At 42.4% G+C, this 19,610-nt stretch overlaps 3 protein-coding genes across 3 annotated transcripts in view; 2 read left to right on the top strand and 1 right to left on the bottom strand.

Annotated features, from left to right (window-relative positions):
- abca7 (ATP-binding cassette, sub-family A (ABC1), member 7) overlaps positions 1-2,876 on the top strand; it is a 78,802-nt gene extending 75,926 nt beyond the window's left edge. Inside the window, exon 49 of the mRNA XM_063201040.1 lies at positions 230-2,876. Coding sequence (XP_063057110.1) covers positions 230-892 — 663 coding nt within the window. The 3' untranslated portion in view covers positions 893-2,876. The remainder of the gene's footprint in view (positions 1-229) is intronic.
- A 263-nt stretch (positions 2,877-3,139) lies between these two features.
- On the bottom strand, positions 3,140-7,737 carry LOC134450296 (uncharacterized). Its single transcript, XM_063200140.1, has 3 exons — positions 7,028-7,737; positions 6,551-6,633; positions 3,140-3,887 (listed from the first exon to the last, which is right to left on the bottom strand). Exons 1-3 carry the CDS (start codon positions 7,721-7,723, stop codon positions 3,716-3,718), a joined length of 951 nt encoding a protein of 316 aa, XP_063056210.1. The 5' UTR covers positions 7,724-7,737; the 3' UTR covers positions 3,140-3,715.
- A 361-nt stretch (positions 7,738-8,098) lies between these two features.
- Positions 8,099-19,606, top strand: r3hdm4 (R3H domain containing 4). The gene is made up of 8 exons (XM_063201042.1): positions 8,099-8,326; positions 9,707-9,861; positions 10,145-10,263; positions 11,035-11,149; positions 11,804-11,889; positions 13,432-13,517; positions 14,494-14,549; positions 15,117-19,606. Exons 1-8 carry the CDS (start codon positions 8,274-8,276, stop codon positions 15,218-15,220), a joined length of 774 nt encoding a protein of 257 aa, XP_063057112.1. The 5' UTR covers positions 8,099-8,273; the 3' UTR covers positions 15,221-19,606.
- The last annotated feature ends 4 nt before the right edge of the window (positions 19,607-19,610 follow it).

The raw sequence follows: 19,610 nt of genomic DNA on the forward strand, positions 1-19,610 counted from the left end.
TCATTTTCCCATGCCTATACAGTGCAATAGTCCTTCAGGCCACAGTTGCTTATTTGGTACATAGATCTTCATGACAGAGCCAATTTTCTTTTTTGCTTCAAGTATATTTCTCATACTTACTGACACTTTTCTGGGTAAAGACCCAATATTCAGAGCTTTGGCATTTTATTTCAATGAAATTAGGGAACATGGTAATCAATTGCGATATCTTTCCCCTGTCCCGTCACAGGTGTTTGTCAACTTCGCCAAAGAGCAGAACGATGACGACCAGCTGAGAGAAGTGACGGTGAACGGCTCTGCAGGTCAGACCGCCCCTGCCCCTGTCCCGGCCTCCGCCCCCACCACCCAGCTGCTCCCCAGCCGAACCCCCGCAGCCCAGACAGCCTCCAACCTGACCACCTCGCCCAACCACAAGTCCCAACTTAACGGCACCTCCACCTCCCCACTCAAGCCAGCCGCCCCCAGCCCGTCCCCCTCTCCCACCCACGAGCCCAGCCCCTCGCCGTCCCCCAGCCCGACCTCTCAGGCCGGCCAGTCCTCCTCGCCCAACAGGGCAGCGCAGGGCAGCCCAAGCCCAAGCCCGTCCCACGCACTGGTCGCCCCCTCGGCAGCCGCCCAGACCCAGGCCCGGCCCAGGCCCGTGTCAGCGGGGCCGAGCAGGACCAGCCAGTCACCTGAGGTCGACTTAGCCGAAAGACCGTCCAGCTCCACAGCGAGTTACAACAGCAGCAAGGACATCCCAATGACAGAGCTGTCGCAGCCAAAGGCCAAGAAGGAGTCCGCGGACGACAACAATAAGAAAGGCCGCAGTAAATCGGAGTCCTCCTCCGACAGTAAAGACCCTGCCAAACTGTTCCTGGTGGCGTCCACACAAGAGGACAGCGAGGTCTGAGGAAAGGGGAGCGGGGCTGGTTGCCTGGCAGCTGAAGTTTTAATAGGGCGTTGTAAAAGAGAGATATATACGGGGGTTCTGCATGCCATGGCTGGGGGTTTCGAGGGGGTGGGCGGGATGAGGATGAGGGTGATTTAACGCTCCAAAGTTGTAGATCTGGTGCCTTGACGGCCATTTTCCGACCGTCACCACGGTTACTGTATCGCTGAATCCAAAATGTCTGCTCGTTCACCTCACTCCGGTAGTGCACTGCATATAGCAGTAGGGAACAAAACAACACAACTCCTGGCCTGTGTAGTGAACTTACCACTGAACGAATGGACATTTGGGATTCAGTATTTGTGTCACTGTGTCTCTTCCTTGGTGTCAATTGAGGAAGGTCAATCTGTGTAGCTGTTACAACCTACTGAGGACTCTCTCGTGATGTCTTGAGGAGCACAGTAGTACTGTCTTAAGTATATACAGATGCAAACAAATAAGGAGTACAATGGGCCAAACAGGCATGGTCACAAAATGCTTAAACTTTTATTTGAGTTAACTTTTATTTTTTTTGTTTCCTTTTTATAATTAAATGCTTTAAATTCCTCAAGGCTACCTGTGAAGGAGCTATGGTTTCGATGCAACTAACGGTGGTGGGGAGATTAGTATTTTTGTGATTATGCTTCATTTGGCCTGTGTACTCCTCAAATATCAATGCATTCCCCCAAAATACTGGTTCTACTGTTACTGAATGTTTCCATGTTACTGTAATCTGATGCACTTTTAAACTGAAACAAAATATATGCACTATTGGATATGGTATTGTTTTATTTTAATGAAACAATATGTGCTGGGTCTACTGATTATTTCCACCCTACCTACTTACATATATGATGTGGTGTCTGCCTGATGATGTGTAGTAGAAATGAATGGAGCGACATAAATACAGACTGTCTTTATATTCTACAATATGGTCAAGGGTAGATTATGTGGTGTTCGAATTTTGCCTCTTAGTATTTTGCCAAAGCTTCATAAGCTTTAAATACACTGAAAAATTACTGATTACAAACTTAGAGCAAGTCAGCAACGATTATCTACATTTCCTATGAATCAAATTGATGCACTTCTTTTGAGCAGCAAAAGTTCAGCAACTTCATTGAAATTATACACGTCACAGCTACTCTATGGCTCATAGAAATTCTCGTCAGCTAGTGAACTGTGACAAGCATCGTAACACAGTGTCAGTGATTTACACACTGGCTACATTCCAATATGCGACCTTGCGTCCTCCACTTGTGCTTGTGGCCTCGCCCTTCCTCCTGACCCCTACGCCGTGGAGAAAACAGTAAAGTTTCCCCGCTGTTAGCATAGCCAAAACAATTTTTGGGGGACTATTCTACGTTCACCATCCAGTTTGTAAATGAGAAAATTACTTAACAGTTGAGCCCTTGTAAGATATTGAAATAGGCTGTTGTCAGTGATGTCATCATGACATATTACTTCCTGGTACAAGGCCACAAGCACAAGTGGAGGACGCAAGGTCGCATATTGGAACGCACAAACTGGCTGTTAGTGGTCTGTTTGTTTCACTGAAATTTAAAAGGTCAGAGCCAAACTACGCCAGCAAGATTGAGGGTGGGGGGGAAATCCACTAAAGAACTCCTTCAAGATACTGCCTTCATTAGGTCAGATTTGATATGTTTGTTTTGTTTTTGTTTTGTTTTTTTAACCTCTTTTGAAAACGCTTTGTCTCACGTTTTAATGATTGTGAGACAAGTGTAAATGCTATAGGCTGCAAATGCTGCACTTCTGTTACTGAAAAAAAACCCTGTTGCGATGCAAAGCTGAGCTAGCATGTGAAGACACATGATATAGAATGTACTGATGAAGGACAATGCTGTGTTAAAATAGAAATATATACATACTTCAATGTCGCTATGTTAGTTTATCAATGTTGAGAAAATGAATGTGTATATTAAGAGAATATTTATTAATAAATACTGTATTTAATATAACGTGTCCTTTTGATAAATGATTCAAAGATTCAAAATTCGAAAACCTTTATTTGTCTAACATGTTGCCATAGAAACATTTATTTGGTCTTGGTGTGTGTGTGTGTGTGTGTGTGTGTGTGTGTGTGTGTGTGTGTGTGTGTGTGTGTGTGTGTGTGTGTGTGTGTGTGTGAGAGAGACGTTTGTGAAATGAATGTTCTCTGTATGTATTGCATTAGCAATTAATTATTTTTTTTATTTTTTTTAATATTGGTCAAAGGCACATTATAGCAGGTCTAACAAGGATGGAGTGGGTGGGAAGGGACCAGGTGGATGGTGCTGGTCTTCCTTTCCTCTGCCTGAATGTACAGATGTTTGAATTAGAGATGGGATCCGGATCATAGTGGATTGTTCCTCTAGGTCATTTTGTCCAAAACAACTGATTGTCCCCCTCCTTCTAAAGACTGTTTCTGCCACTCTCTGAGGCAGACACTTGTGTTTTCCCCCAAATTAGAGTACTCAAACGAAGGTCACATGCTTAAAACAAATGAAAAAAAACTGAAATGAGTAGCGGCCAACTGGGATTCGGTTCCCGTCGTCCACATCTAGGAGTCGTTCAAAATAATTGATTCATTCGCAAACGTGAAAACACTACTTTGAACAGATTTTGTGGGATGCCATTGAATGTTCTTTCCTTCTTGCTTATCCGTTTAATTTGCCGTAGCATCTCCTTACAAGGAAGCTGTACCAGGACGTTATACTGAAGGTAGTGATAAAAAAGATTATGCAAACATCTGCATATGTTTCTTGGTTCCTGTGCAGTTTTGGCTTCTTTTCACATGGTCACTGAACTTTATGGGCTGACAGACCATGTCAAATTGTGTGTCTTCTTTTGGAGACAGAGGACAACAGGCTGGTTCGTACGTCTGCTGACAAGGGGAGGACTGCAAGGGTTCCTGGGTGGCATCTTGGTCTGTTCCCCTTGAGCTCCATAATGGTCAATCTCAGGAAGTTTTACTTTGCCTCTGTGGAAGTGAAATAAAATATGTCTACATTAAAAATGATACAATAGTACTATTTAAGTTCTACTTGATATTGCTTTGGGGTTACTTATGCTGTGGCAAGTTTTTGGGATGGAGTTAATATAAATTGGAGTACCCTTACTTAGCTTTAGTATCTGTCTCTAAATGTTAGGAATAGAAATCTTAGGATGGTTGCTAACTGCACAAATAGTACTTGTTACACATATTTCAAAAGCCCATTGAAAGAAGGAGCAGCTGTACAAGCTTGCACAATTACAAATCTAAATATTTGCATACCATTGAAGCAATTGATTCTCAGCAACAACAAAAAAGTAGTTGTATTAGGTTGTTTAGTTGTACAATTGCGTCACATCTCCATGCCTCTTGAGTAAGAGCTGAGGATTTAGTGTTGCATAAATGCTTTTTTTAAAAGTCTCTAATGTTTAAAGGTCTAATGTTTCAAAAGTATCTAATGTTTAAAAGTCTAATGTTTAAAAAAGTATCTAATGTTTAAAAGTCTAATGTTTAAAAAGTCTCTAATGGTCTTCAGCATCAGAGATTGATGAACTTCGGAGTGCAAAATGTTCTTCAGCTGCCCTGCCACAGTGTACTCTGGCAAATTGGCTCGACTTTTGGCAGCAAATTGGTCTTGATGTTGCTTGGGTGAAGCATGCAGTCGCACTTAGGCCCTTGCTGAGGCAATCGAAGCGCAATCATCCAGAAATTGCCCTGCCAGATCTCAGATTTCTGGTCAGCCTGACCTCCCTACTTCCCACTGCGCTTAAAAACTTCTCTCGTGTTGCTAGCAAGGCAAATTTAATCATCCAGCTCCATTGACATGTTCCTTATTTCTTTTCCCTTGATGAAGAATAGACCAGGCTGATTCAACTGATTACTGCTCTGATGTTTTCGTTATTTGCACAAATCAGAGCTGGTGGCACTGTGACATTTGTTGTCCATGCAAACAACATCAAGACCTGAAAGCGGCAAGGCCCAACTCCAAACATAGTACTTGGAGATGTTCCAAGGCTTTTAACATACAGTATATTACGAAAGTGAATACACCCCTCACAGTTTTGCAGATTTTTGTGTATATCTTTTCATAGGAAAGCATTACAGAAATGTAACTTTGACACAATGATTAGTGACCTTTTAACAACATATTTAACCGCTTAAATTTCTTGTTCACTCAGAAAAAAACTAAATACAGCCATTAATGTTTGAACATGTACTCACAAAAGTGAGTACACCCCAGATTAAAATCCAGTAGAGAAGGGGCTATGTTGGCTCGAATCGTCTCGAAATGAAACGAAATGAAAAGGGATGACAAGGGAGGTCATCAGTGTGCGTTTCAACCTTTCCTTGCATTGAACTTTTACATTTTGAGTCTGCATCTGGCTTAAATAGATTGGTGTGAGATTTGAATGCAATCCTATGGAGAATATCATGATCTGCTTCAGTAGTCACAGTGCATGTTGACATGCATGTTTCTTTAAGGTGTATTTCAGATTGCCAATGTTGACAGCATTCATGCATCCCCAAACCATGTCAGTCCCACTACCATGCTTGGCTTATGAGAGGATACACCTTTTTTGTAAAACTCACTTGTTTACCACCACACATGCTTGACACCATCTAAAGCAAATTTGTTTATCTTGGTCTCTTCAGATCACACGACATGGTTCCAGTGATCCATATCCTTGGTCTGTTCATCTCTCTTGAGACCAAGATAAACAAATTTGCTTTAGATGGTGTCAAGCATGTGTGGTGGTAAACAAGTGAGTTTTACAAAAAAGGTGTATCCTCTCATAAGCCAAGCGTGGTAGTGGGACTGACATGGTGTGGGGATGCATGAATGCTGTCAACATTGGCAATCTGAAATACACCTACAAGAAACATGCATGTCAACATGCACTGTGACTACTGAAGCAGATCATGATATTCTCCATAGGATTGCATTCAAATCTCACACCAATCTATTTAAGCCAGATGCAGACTCAAAATGTAAAAGTTCAATGCAAAGAAAGGTTAAAACGCACACTGATGACCTCCCTTGTCATCCCTTTTCATTTCGAGACGATTCGAGCCAACATAGCCCCTTCTCTACCGGATTTTAATCTGGGGTGTACTCACTTTTGTGAGTACATGTTCAAACATTAATGGCTGTATTTTGTTTTTTTCTGAGTGAACAAGAAATTTAAGCGGTTAAATATGTTGTTAAAAGGTCACTAATCATTGTGTCAAAGTGAAATTTCTGTAATGCTTTCCTATGAAAAGATATACTCAAAAATCTGCAAAACTGTGAGGGGTGTATTCACTTTCGTGATATACTGTAGGCTACTGAAAGTATGTGACAGTAAACATCAGAATAATAATAATAAAGATAAAATATTATTTATGTTTCACTGGGATGCTGTGGCACGGCGCATAAAGCCCCTCACATATGGGCTTGCATGTCCAGGGGTACCGAGGTTCGAATCCGGGCTGGGTCATTTCCCATCCCTACCCCATCTCTCTTTCTACACTCACTTCCTGTCATCTCATACCGTCTATCAAGAAATAAAGGCCCAAAAAGCCCATAAAAATACATAAGAAATGTTCCACTTGCACAAACAATTGTGAATAACCTAACGTTTGCTTAAAATTCTTCCCAGCGACACCCTCACCTGTCCAGTGTCCTCTGTACACTCTCAATGAGCATCTGAATGTTTGAAACAGAAATATCTGGGAGCTTCAACGTCGACAGCATCTGTGAAAAGGGAGCATGTGTCACACAGTAACATAAAAGCTGCATTTGCTTGTCAAGAGTTGCTTGTCACATGCCACCAGGGGCGTAGCACTAAATTGTGTACAATCATCTCCAATATGGACCACCCAGTCATATAGGTTCATAAATCAGACACTGTGTGGATCCCTTATATACTACATGGGGCCCTGGTAACTCAGTCACACTTTACCCCCCTTAACGACACCCCTGCATGCCACTAAACACTGAAAGGTAGACTATTTAATGACCCATTCTTCCGTCAAAGGGACAAAAGATGGAAATTATCCTTATGGCTATAATCTTATATATTTCGCATTTGTCTTAAATGTTATGCTATCCCTTTTATGTAAATAAACTTTCAAACAAGAAAGTTAACCTCAACATCAGAGGGTGACACCAACGCCCATATATTCTGGTTCAGTTTATCCTTCTTCGAATCCTTTTTCAAATGTTCAAATGTTATTTCTTCTTCCTTTTCTTCTCTTTCTGACTTAGTAACCACAATATCTGGAGGCTGCTTCTCTGCAATGGCTGGTAGAACATTGTGATGCTTCATGCAATAATTTAAGGGTTGGGTAATGTGAGATTTCAAGGGGGGCAACATTGTTCTCAGATTGGGTTTATGATCCATCTGATTTGCATTTTGATTGCCAGAAATTGTCCTGTCGACTTCTGGTAATATTTTGTATTCACTGCTGTGCTGGCTGTCCTCGTTTCCCAGCCTTTCAAAAGAAGGTTCTTCTGTGTCATCTGTTTTCAGTGCAGGTGGCATCAAAGTGGCAGACATCAAAATTGGCCTGAGGTCCACTGAGATCTTCAAAATTGACGAGGCTTTGTCTGCAGGGGGACTAGTTAGTTTTGATTGGACAGGGCTGATGATGGGCTTGCATAAATTCATAGCTCGCATGCGTGCTTTCCTCGTGTTTGTCTCTTCAGTCTTCGCTGCACATCTCAAGGGATTCACCATGAATAAATCGCACACAAATTTAGATGTGCCAAGTTGTGTAGGTCTATGTCTAGGGCATTCTGTTTTCGTCCTTTCTTTTCTTCTTTTCGTCCTTTGTGTGTCCATATCTGAGTGAAACACAGACGGGAACATTTCGATCAGAAGAAACTGAAGGCTACTACATCATGATTTAGGCTACACGGAGACAATTTTGCTACTCACCCAAACAAACAAAGTCAAAACTCTGGATCGTCGACGCAGAGGTAGCCCATGTGTCCTTTAGAGTTTGTGTTCATTTGCATCTTGATGTTGATACATGCATAGAAACAGCGGCTCAAAGTCATTAAAAAAGAACTTTGTCAGTCTGAATCACTCCACTTTCACAAAACACAGTTGGTTGGTCCCATAGAACTAATACAATGGTTCACTTGGCTGGGACGTCTGACGCTCGCTCGCTCGCTCAGCCTCGTTCTGGGTCGTTTCCTCATTGGCCTGTGTTGACAAGAATCAACTTTGGGGAAGCAAAGGGGTCTCGGCTCTCAGTGCCAAGGGTGCATCTGCTAGCTCAACTACAGTTACATTTAGATACAACTTAGTCTTACGGCACCTGGAAACTATATTTTACGTTTAGGACGTTTGTTGTGTTTTCCGTACACAGGTCTAGTACTCAAATAGAATGGTTGTGCTTACCGGCGACAATAACAACTCTGATGAACGGGACTTTAATATGTGAGTGGGAGTAGCCTGTTAGCACAATATACAAGGAAAGAGCTGGACATCTAGCTTGTATATCGGTTGTGCTTACTTCGGTTTTTATAATGCATGGTTTGGGTGGGCTTAATGTAAGATTGTGTGTGCGTAGTCATATTTGGTGCAACTAGAATGTCGTTGGTTTATCGATTGAATGTTATTAGCCTTTCATCTAGCTAGCCTGTAAACTGGTCCCAGTTTAGGCTACCTGGTAAATACTATGCAATTTTAATCCTCCTCCAATACTTTCTAACAGTGAGTTTCCTGCTTGTCGTGTAAATGGTGTGCTTGACTTCAGCTTGTAGTTATACGTCGAAATGGTGTGTGGCCTTTAAATACCGGTATGTAAACATTAGCTAGCGTTAGCTTTTTGGTCGGTGACACTAGCTAACACTACCCAGCTAATTAAATAAAAGGCCATTTACTGAACTGACCATCAACGGACTCCAGGTCTGCCGTGGACGTCCTCTGTTTTTAGGGCTTTATTTTGGGCTTTACGCTGGGTTGTTGTCAGTGAGTGTGGCCACTAGTGCAAACCCCGATTAAACCTTATCAGTTTGGACGCGCAAATGTATTCAACAGAAAATAATGTATTTCCCATTGATAAGGAGAGAAGTGTTTATTTTTTCCGAAAAATGCCACTAGTAAAGTATTTGTCTGTGAATGTATAAGAAATTTAATAATACAGCAACGTGGGCGGAGCATTGAAATATAAACCCACTGACCCATTTCTGTGCAGCTGCGTGTGTGCACTGTGCACTATCTAGGTCATATGCTCGCCTACAGCAGCAGTTTTTTTTCTGCTGTTTGGATTCTTGCAATGTACAGACTCTATCTGAAATCATTACCCCTTAATTATTTGATTACTCTTTTTTTATGTCCACCCATCCCTTTATCTGGTTATTGTGATGTGAGTTGAGATCCATTTATTAATTCCACCGTATTGCTTATGTGTTGTTTGCATTTGCAATGGAAGCACAGGCTTCATAAGTGTGACATCCAGCAAATCCCAACTCTCACAACTGCCCAGTAGCCTAACCCTGTGTTTCCCAACTAGGGTACGCGAGCACACCTCAGGCGGTACTTGGGAAAATGTAATAATAACAAATATGTGAAATCATGTAGTCACATTGGGATAGAGGAGCAGATATAGAGAATGAGTGAGAAGAGTACTCTCATATGACAAAAGTGCTTAGGGGGTAGGCAGGATAAAAAAGGTTGGAAACACTGGCCTAACCTATTCTGAAAATGTGGCGTTACAGAGCTGCAACTGGCAGTTCTGCAGTTTGGTTTATTACTCAAAAACATAAAACCCCATTACTCATCCTATATTTCAATCTACATATTCTGTCCTGGCAGCCTGATCGAAGAGCCTTCAAGATCTCTGCCTAACTCGCCAGCCAAGCGGGTGTCGCCCGCCAAGAAGAAGCAGTTTTTCATCAACCAAGCAATCCGCAACTCTGACCTCATCCCCAGAGCTAAGGGCAAGAAAAGCCTAAGGAGACAGGAGAACAGTAAGTTGGCTTGCGTACAGTACATGTATGTAAGTAGCCACTTGGAATGGCATGCATGTGGTCGCTTTCGCAGCGGATTATACACTGCTGGAATTGGAAAATTAACTTGTGACATCCACCCTTGTCACCCATAAATATGTCAATGAGAGGGTTTGGCCCCAGCAATTTGCTATTACATATTCACACCACTAAAATCTGTGCATCCATGCACAACACCTAACAAGTCGATGAGAGATCCTCTCATTAACTGAATGGTTTTGTGTGGTTTTGTGATGTCCACTAGCTCGTTACCTGGCAAACCTCCTGGAGCGAGATGAGTGTGTTAAAGAGGAGGGCGAGGTGTGTGAGACGGCCACCCCCACTGTCTTCACGGAGGCCTGCAGCAACGGGAACTATGTGGAGGTAACCTACCGCACCATTGCCAAACCCATTTCATTACCCCATAGGCCTCAAGCAGAACAGCATAGCAATGGTGCCCTTGGTGTGCAAAGCGGTAAACAAGAAAACACGATATCAAGAGGAAACAAATTATTATTTATATGTGAATGTGTCTGCAAAGATTGTCATTTATCAGGGTCTCGGTTGTCAAACAAGCAAAATTCCAAGCAGCAGGGGCTCTTTTTGGAGCTTGCAGACCTTGCACCTTAAATAAAATTTGATGCGCTGCCTGGCTCTAAGATGTCCAGTTGCTCTGAAGTTGGTTCCTTTGTGTACTGTATGTGTGTACACAAGGCTTTATGGCAACACGGCACGAGTGTGTGCTATTGCCTGTCAAGTGTGTAATGGACTTACTGTACGTACTGTACAGGATTATAGTGAATTCATGAAGGTTGTATGTCAACGCAAGTGTTTGCTAAGCCTATTAAGTGTGTAATCAATATACTATACGGATTTAGTGTGTAAAGTGTGCTATGTCTTATCCAGTTTTGTTGAGTCTATGAAGGTTAATGTGGCCATGAGTGTTTGGCAAGGTTCTGAAGTGTTAACATTGTATGTGTGTCTCTGTGTGTGTGTGCTTGCGTGTGTTTGTGGATGCGTACTTACCTTTGTGTGTGTGTGTGTCTGTCTGTCTGTCTGTCTGTCTGTCTGTCTGTCTGTCTGTCTGTCTGTCTGTCTGTCTGTCTGTCTGTCTGTCTGTCTGTGTGTGCGTACCCGTGTGTGTGTGATTTGTAGTGCTGGAGTGACTTCATGAACCGCTCTGGTGAGGAGCAGGAGAAGTTTCTGGCTCTGCTGGAGGAGGAAGCCAAGCGGAGCAGCTGCGGCAACACGAGCAAGGACCAGAGAGACGGTAGGCACGGCAGAGGCGCCTAGATCTTGCCACCAGGCTAGGCAGGCAGCCGTTTGGGGCCCCCAAACCCCTAGATGGAGAATAACAGCTGAGCTCACACTTTGTTACAGTAGTGGGAAATCTCTTTCAAATGTTCACTCCTTTGACATTTCGCTTGAGGCCTCAGCTGAACCTACAGTCGTCTCTGACGGTAGGTACCATACACTCAATCAGACACACAGACAAAACACACAAGACACACACGTATACATATACAAGTCAAATAATGACCAGTAATAACAGACACACAGACAAACACACACCAACGCACAACACACACACAGACACACAAGGGTCTGAGAGTCGGTAGAGCTCTTTCTTTCTTATTCACACACACACACACACACACACACACACACACACACACACACACACACACACACACACACACACACACACACACACACACCTGCATTACAGTATATACAAGCCAACAAACGACCAGCATGTTGGTTGATACCATACTCTTGAATTAAATACCACAGGGACATATCAAAGTTGGTTATGTGTCAATCTCTCACAGAAATATGTGTGTTTTGTGTGTGTGTGTGCGCGCTTGTGTTTGCATGTTTGTGGTGTGTGCGGGCTTGTGTGTGTATGTCCTACCCCCTGCAGTCAATCCTGCCTTCAGTGCTCAGGACTGCTTCCAGAGGATCGACCGCAGGCTGCGTGTCTGTCTGAAGCGCAAGAATATTCCAATGGTGAGTCACTCGCTGCTCAGGGGCCTTCAGGAGAGAAGAGTAGAGTACTTTTATTAATCCTGGCAGCTTGCATAAATACAGTACACAGATACAAAACATACACAAAGACAATACATATTATTGCACATTGCAGTAAACATATAGCGCACACTTGAGTACAGCAATCAGCCTTACATCAGTACACACACACACACACACACACACACACACACACACACACACACACACACACACACACACACACACACACACACACACACACACACACACACACACACACACAGTAAGGTCCTCGTAGTGTGTTGCACACAGAAAAAAAGCAGTACAAGTCCTGGGTGATTGTCCATAAGTGTTGCCTAAGAGCCCCAGAAGTGCCCTCTAAGGCTTTCAAGTGGCTTAGAGTGCTCTCTGAGTGCTCTGAAAGAGAAAAAGACGTGCAGATTTGTAACTGCACAAAAATGTCAGCGTGGGAGTATTAGAAATAGAAAAGCACAATGACGCAATTATTTGCTAAAAGCTTAAAGCAGGTCATCAAATGTGACTTTGAAGTGACCAAAGCGGTGATTAACAGCTCCCCACTATCGCTAAACTGAAACGAGAAGAACAACACATACTGTACTTATTGTCACTGAACAAAGGGCAGTGAGATGTGAGTGGGCCATATTCAGAATGCAGGAGCATGCAAGGGGAACTTGCACACCTCAACGCTGATGCAATGGTGTACTTTTATTGCATATTAAGTAAATACATTTAAGTGCTACCCAAGTGAGATGTGCAAATGTTTCGGTCACAGTCAGACCGAAGTTCCTCAGTCATCCCCAGTGCAAACATTATAAAATAAAGACCCATATGTCTCTCCAAGTCGTTCTCAGACGAGCCTTCCGTCGTTGCTTCCAGTCATCCCGATTCTCCATACATCTTTTCAACTCACTGGTGCTCTAGGTTCCCGCATCATTGGTACCTCTAGGTTCCTGCGTCCTTCTTGAGTATGTCCACATATGTTAGTGTGGGACGTCCTCTCAACCGGCACCCACGCAATGGTTCCCACAGCACCAGTTTGCTGGCTGGCAGTTTTGGGTGCCTTTGGCAATGTCCTGCTAGTCTCATTCTCCTTACATTAATCTTCTCTCCCACCCTTGGTATTCCTTCATGTAGGCCCGAGAAAAGGCCACGTACATGGAAGACTGGCCAGAGTATCCATATTGAAATAAATTGGATGTGTAGAGCTGTATACAAACATTTAACAGGGCAATAGAGCTGCTGGGCTCTAATGGCTTTAGGGATCTGGTCTTATGACCAGAAGGTTGCAGGCTCTAATCCCGTACCAGTAGGAGGAGCTGGAGTGGGAGCTGTCCAATACCCTCATTCATCACTGGAATGCCTTAGTAAGGCAACTAACCCCACTTCATTCCAGGGTATTTAATACACATACCCTGTACCTATTGAAATACCTGTATTAGCCACATTGGATAAAAGTCACAGCTAAGTGTAATGTAATTTATTAAATACGATTTTCCTAACTGTCACCCTGGTTGTCCACAGGGCACCCTGGAGGTGATGGAGGAAGATCTCTTGGCCTTCTTCAGGGCCCAACCACAATCTGTTTACAGTACCAGTCTGCAGAGCAGGTGAGACCATAGACAGTCTGCAGAGCATGTGTTTGTTTATACTGGGACGGTTGGGTGTAAAGGTGCACTGTGTAATATTTTTAGCAGTTTCTTTCTAGAATTCCTGCTGCCCATTCACTAATGTTACCTTTTTCAGAAGTTTTTACGACCACGTTCAAATTCTAAGTATTCAACTGGGAAAATTGCACTTTTTATACATGAAAAGGTGGATCTTCCATTTTCAACCATTTTAAATTAACAGATAGACATGTTTAGCTGCAAAACTTACTGTACTTTGGTCTTACCCATTGAGAGTAAATAGAATGGAGGCCAAAATTCTATTTCATTGTTGAAGCCAAGTTGGAGCCAAGGTTGGACCCAAAAAGACCAAAAAATGGCCAAATCCCATTCATTCCTATGAGAGACATAAAACCCTGTATCTCCCTTAAATGCCACTCCAGGGGGATCATTTTTCGCTCAACTAGTAGGTCCCCTTGCTCTCCAACTTACCAGGGTGGTGATTTTTTGTGGTGATGTTTTATTTTAGAGAGATATTAAAAGTTAAATTGACCAATGAGCATCAGAACATGGTTTGATTGACCGTTAGAAGTCTTGTTGTTGTCCAATCAGCACCTGCGTTTGGCGTTGCTAAGGTGGAATGTAAGTTGGAATGTTCCCAAATCTGGCTTCAAAGCGTTGAATGGCAAATAGCGTTGATTTGGCGTCCATTCTATTTACTGTCAATGGTCTTACCAGTAAATACTAGTTAATTATTTAGTAACTATTCATGGAATGATCAAATTTGGCAATAGGACGCACTGTTTCAATGAGCAGCGAAGTTGATACCTACTCGGGCCACCATCCTACACACTGCACCTGTGGGTTTGGGTTTTACTGCATACAGCTCTGTAATGGAGATGTCCACAGCATAAGATTAGAGTTGTAAAGGAAGTTGGGTAGTTGGGAAATAATTAGTTGTGTTTGATTTCATCTGTAGCTATGAGAGGCTGTTGCTGCATGCTGTCTGCCAGTACATGGACCTCGTCTCCCAAAGTAAGTACATCACAACTACACCTCTTAGTTTATTTCATTATGGCTGAACTCTGGCTCTTGAAAAGCCATTGAATGTAGCAAGTTTTTTTTCACTTTAAAACAAGGGTGGGGAACCTTTTACATTAGAGGAGTCACTTCAAATTCCTCCAAGGGCCGTAAAAGTCCTCCGAGGACTGTACTATAAAGGCAAACCAGGATTTTCCCCTGCACTTTAGGCAGCCACCTTTAAAACGCCCATCACGGAAAACAATTCCGTGTCCAGGAGCACAGAAAACAATTCCGTGTCCAGGAGCGCGGAATTTTTGCAAACTCCGTGCTCCTGGACACGGATTTCGTGTCCTTAACATCCGTGTCCAGGAGCACAGAATTTTTGGAGATCAGGCTGTTAAAACAGACCCCACCATAAACGACCCTGGAGACATAGGTTCCCCACCCTTGCTTTAGATACATTTAACTTCCATAACCTTTTTGCCAAGGCAGTGTTAACAAGAGTTAACCCTTTGTTTCTCATGGAGCATTAAAGTGCATGAAAACTGACTCGTGTCACTGCTTGCTCGCTCGCTGCAGGTTCTGACCGCAACGGGTCTCGTCAGACCGAGGTGAAGAACAACCAAGAGGAGTTCCTGCCCCCCCACCCTCTCCTCTCCGTTTACCTGGGACAGATGAGCTGAGACACGGAGAATACACAGGAAGAGAGAGAAAGGAAAGAGAGAGAGTGTGTGCATGGGCTGAATGAGTCATTTACCACCCTGAACACCAGAGGGAGTTATGCTAAGAAGCTGGTTCAGGAGTAAACCAGGTGAAGTTCAGACGATAAGCATCTAATAGAAGAGCCCGGAGTCCTCATGAGGTCGAGTTAAGAGGTAAACCAGGTTAAGTTAAGAGGTATATTCTAATAGTAGAGCACAGAGTCCTCATGAGGACTCCAGGCTCTTCTATTAGATGATTTACCTCTTAACTTAACCTGGTTTACTCCTGAACCAGCTTCTCGGCATAGGCGCCAGTAGACAGACAGGACGCAGCTTTATTGTACGGCACTTGGCCTGTAGGTAGTAGTGTTCCACCAATACTGAAGTCAGCTATTGGTATCTTTTTAGATAGATTCAGCAGTGTATTTCACATTATTTTCCCATCACGCATAGCATTCAAGGAAACCCTGCTGCTGGTGTCAGTAGGTCAGGCTGTGTCAGTAGGTCAGTAGATGTGTGAACATGTTTGTTAGTGGTGGCTGAATATTTAGAGGATTTTTTAGGGCAGCTTTGAGGAAAACATAAGAAAAAGACAAAGGAAAATCATCACAGCTTGGTTTCAGTGTATCACGTGATCGATCACACGTCTGTCTTAGATGTTTGTTATAATCTCTCTCACACACCTAATTGTCCACTCTGTTTTCACACACACACAAATTCCCCTGTGCATGGTCCGATTTGAAACTAATTTCAGAGATCTTTCTGAAAAAGTCAGATGCTAACGAAATCATCAGCAGATGATCACATGGTAGAATTGACTTGAATCTGAAAAACAGATGTAAACAACATGTGCTTAGTTTATTATGATCAGCATGGGGTCCACTGCAAGAGCAGCCCTTTAGTGCATAGTAGACAGAGCCAGTGCATAAGCCATGTTCATCATATCACATCATCAATATCATCATCATTATTATTACCACCACCATCATTATCATCAGTATCATCATCATCAGCATCATCATCATCATCATCATCATCATCATCATCTCAACAGCACAACACACCAGGCGTGTGAAATGCTTCTGATGGCATAGACAGAAATCACTTCCCCAAAGACCATATGTTATGTCATTAATGTTGGTACTAGTGATGGAAAGGTCCTATGCATTCTGATGCACCGCATACCACTTGAAGTGCCAGTCAGGGTCTAATTAACGTGAAACAACTGTGCTGAACAGGTACATGGTATCATTTGCATAAGGCCAGTATGAAAGACTTGATTGAATCTGTTACATATTTTTCCACTCTTGAACCAGAAAAAAACGTTTTAAATCAATTTGATTAACAAATTGAACTGCTTCGTGTATTAATCTGATAATAATAATTTTGGAATAAGGTGATTTTAGGCTTTCCGATAAAATGGCTTTCTTATGTCTATATAAAACTTGATCTTGTCTATATACATACATTTTTATCCTGTTGTTTCAGGATGATTGTACGCATGTGATTTACTGATGTCATTTGTGTCAAGTCCACAATATCCGATTATCAAGGTAGATGTCTAGTAGAGCTGAAGGTGTAGCGTGCTATCAAACACTTGGTGATATTTCCAGAAAGGTGGAAATGGATGATGTGAGTGTAAGATTGTTTGTTTGTTTTTGCCTGGTGCTCTACTAACCATACCCAACACAGCCTTTAGTTTTATACTCACTGCATTTCCATTTGGTATGGCCAAGTCCCAGTTAACCATGATACCAACAACCTCAAATTCAATTTCGATACCTGCCACAAAAGTATGCTAAGATGGCAAAAAGAAAGCATTCACAAGACTGATATATGCCCAGTTTCAGATACAGTAGAAAAAAGTGAAGTCTTGCTAACAATTGCATAGCGCATCAACGTTCAACAGGAAAGGTGGAAATGTGGAAGAACAAGGGGTTTGAACCTCTATATTTCTCATTCTGGTCTCTCATCATCTCATTGTCACCTCTCATCTCATTGTTTCCTAGCTCAGATCTATACATTGAGGTGTAATATTTTCGACTGTCTCTGAAACATTCAGTCATTCACCACGTACTGCACTATAGTACACTCACCAGCCACTACAATAGGAACACCTGTTACAACTGTTCATTGAGGCAAATTTCTGATCAGCCAATCACATGGTGGCAACTCAATGCATTTGTGCATGTAGACATAGTCGAGATGATCTTATGCAGTTCAAACCGGGCATCATAATGGGGAAGAAAGGCTATTTAAATGTCAACAGCATGAAAACCCTGTCCTTACATCAACATTTCAGGCTGGAGATATAATGGCATAAGAATATTTTCTTAACACAATTGGGGCCAATTAGTACCAATTTATCTTTGTTGGAATGCCACAGCCTACCCGAGTATTGTTGCAGACAGCTCGGGCAGGTCTGAAGGCAAAACGGGTCCAACCCAGCAGTAGAGAGGTATTCCTAATGAAGTGGCCGGTGAGTATAGGTATAGGTTACTTTGTTTCGTAGTGCACTGTAGCTGTATAGTCCACCAAGCAGCAATCGAGTGACCATACATCACATTCAGCATTCGTGTGTTCGCTTTTTCACACTTGTCTCCTACAAGGTCTTACACATTGAGGTTTCTTTTTTTTTGTTCATCCAAACACAAGTTTTTGTTAATTTGGTTGTGGTGCCTCTGACGTTAGCTGTGTAACAAACCCCAGCGCATTACCAGTACCACTGCCAGTGCCAAAAAGCATCTCGAATATAGCACTAGATGAACAGAGGTCTCAATCATAATGGCTTCAGAAAGACAAAAAAAAAAACCTGTCACCATTTTTAAAGTTCTGATGTAGGTGACTTCACAGAGTACTTGTCTTGAGGGCCCAGTATCGTTAGTCGATTAAGTACTGGTTTGATTTAATCTTTGACAGAATTTGTATTCCGAAGCTTTGATTGACACCTACAGCTGTGTTTACGTTCAGAAATGGCATAGCATCCTACTGAAAGTGCTGGAATGCGCATTTCCTCAGCGTGCAGTGCAGTCGTGTGGATAGTTGTGGATCTGTTTTTCCTTCAAGGCCCTGCATGAGGAACACTGATAGGTTGTTGATTTTTATTGGTCATTCTAAATGGACAGATGAGGGTGTGTATTGTTAAACGTGCCTCCACTCGCTTTTCATTAGAATGTATGGAATTGGGGCTGGACCAGGGGGGAGAATTGGGGCCCTGCACTTTTTGCTTTAAGGGTCCCCTCATAATTAGTGGCACAGAACTGACTCACCAATGAGCCCCATTTTCAGAAATGTTAACAAAAAAAATATATAATAGAAAACAAAAATAGGAAAACATTTCTGAAAATAGGGTCCCACAAGGGTGTGGGGCCCATTGGGAAATGCCGTTATGCCAGATGGCCTGTCCAGCCCTGTATGGAACTGATAGTCATATAGCCGTCAGGTTTACGTCAGCTCAGAGGAGAACACTTATCATCATCTCTCGGTACTTGAAGTCCCAAGCCACGGACAAGACTTCCCTCTCCTTTGAGCTGCTTAGAGGTGCTGTCGTGTTGTGTTGTGTTGTGTGTCGAGTGCAGAGGCTATAGCACCTCTGCCATGAGTGTGTGTGTATGCTGCCAAAGTGGTTGTGGTTTTACTTCTGTGTGTGCTTTTACATCTATCTGTGTGTATGTTTAAACATTTCTACGCCGAAGCCTATACAACCAGCATCATCAGCTCTGCACTACATCATTTCAAGAGACTGTTTTTTTTATTTTATTATTATTTTAAATTATTATTATTATTGTTTTGAATCGTATCATCAACCAAAGTCTCCAGCATGTGTGATCTTAGTCTTTCAGGCGTCAGTATACCCTGATGAATGTCACCTGTGGTGTGTGATGTATGTATGTGTTTTTACAAGCTTTTCTGGATGGACATATACATTGTATACTGTAGAATGGACAGACACCAATACTTAACTTGCCCCCAAAATATTGCCCCTCCTCTCTTTACAATATGTGCTGATCAGGCATATGCTATTTAATATGTTAACTAGACAAAAACTCTTTATAAATCACATCTCTCTTTGTTAAAAAAAAGACTTCTGTACACGTGCCAATAGAGAATGAGCAGTTACACTTTGTATAATTACTACTATAAGCTTTAAGCTGTCTCTGTGTGTGTGTGATTGTTTTAATATATGAGATGCTTATTTGTGACCTCAGTGTGTATTTATATTGTTGAATGATAATGGGTGTGGGTGTAATTTAAAAAAAATTAAAAAGCTTACATGTTAAGCAATCACACAACATATTACAATGAAATCGTCTTGACAGGATGAAAGCCATGTACTCACCACTATCCTCATTAAAATCTGGAAATGGCTCTA

The sequence above is a fragment of the Engraulis encrasicolus genome, chromosome 6 (assembly GCF_034702125.1).
Source record: "Engraulis encrasicolus isolate BLACKSEA-1 chromosome 6, IST_EnEncr_1.0, whole genome shotgun sequence".
In the NCBI taxonomy this organism is placed as follows: domain Eukaryota; kingdom Metazoa; phylum Chordata; class Actinopteri; order Clupeiformes; family Engraulidae; genus Engraulis; species Engraulis encrasicolus.

Excerpts from the sequence above, each read along its gene's own strand:
- LOC134450296 (XM_063200140.1), bottom strand. The coding sequence starts at position 7,723 with ATGGACACACAAAGGACGAAAAGAAGAAAAGAAAGGACGAAAACAGAA. Across the intron at positions 6,634-7,027 it reads TGTCACCCTCTGATGTTGAG|ATGCTGTCGACGTTGAAGCT; the intron begins GTTAACTTTCTT and ends CCCTTTTCACAG. Across the intron at positions 3,888-6,550 it reads GTACAGAGGACACTGGACAG|AGGCAAAGTAAAACTTCCTG; the intron begins GTGAGGGTGTCG and ends TCACTTCCACAG.
- r3hdm4 (XM_063201042.1), top strand. The coding sequence starts at position 8,274 with ATGGTTGTGCTTACCGGCGACAATAACAACTCTGATGAACGGGACTTT. Across the intron at positions 10,264-11,034 it reads GCAACGGGAACTATGTGGAG|TGCTGGAGTGACTTCATGAA; the intron begins GTAACCTACCGC and ends TGTGATTTGTAG. Across the intron at positions 11,150-11,803 it reads GAGCAAGGACCAGAGAGACG|TCAATCCTGCCTTCAGTGCT; the intron begins GTAGGCACGGCA and ends TACCCCCTGCAG.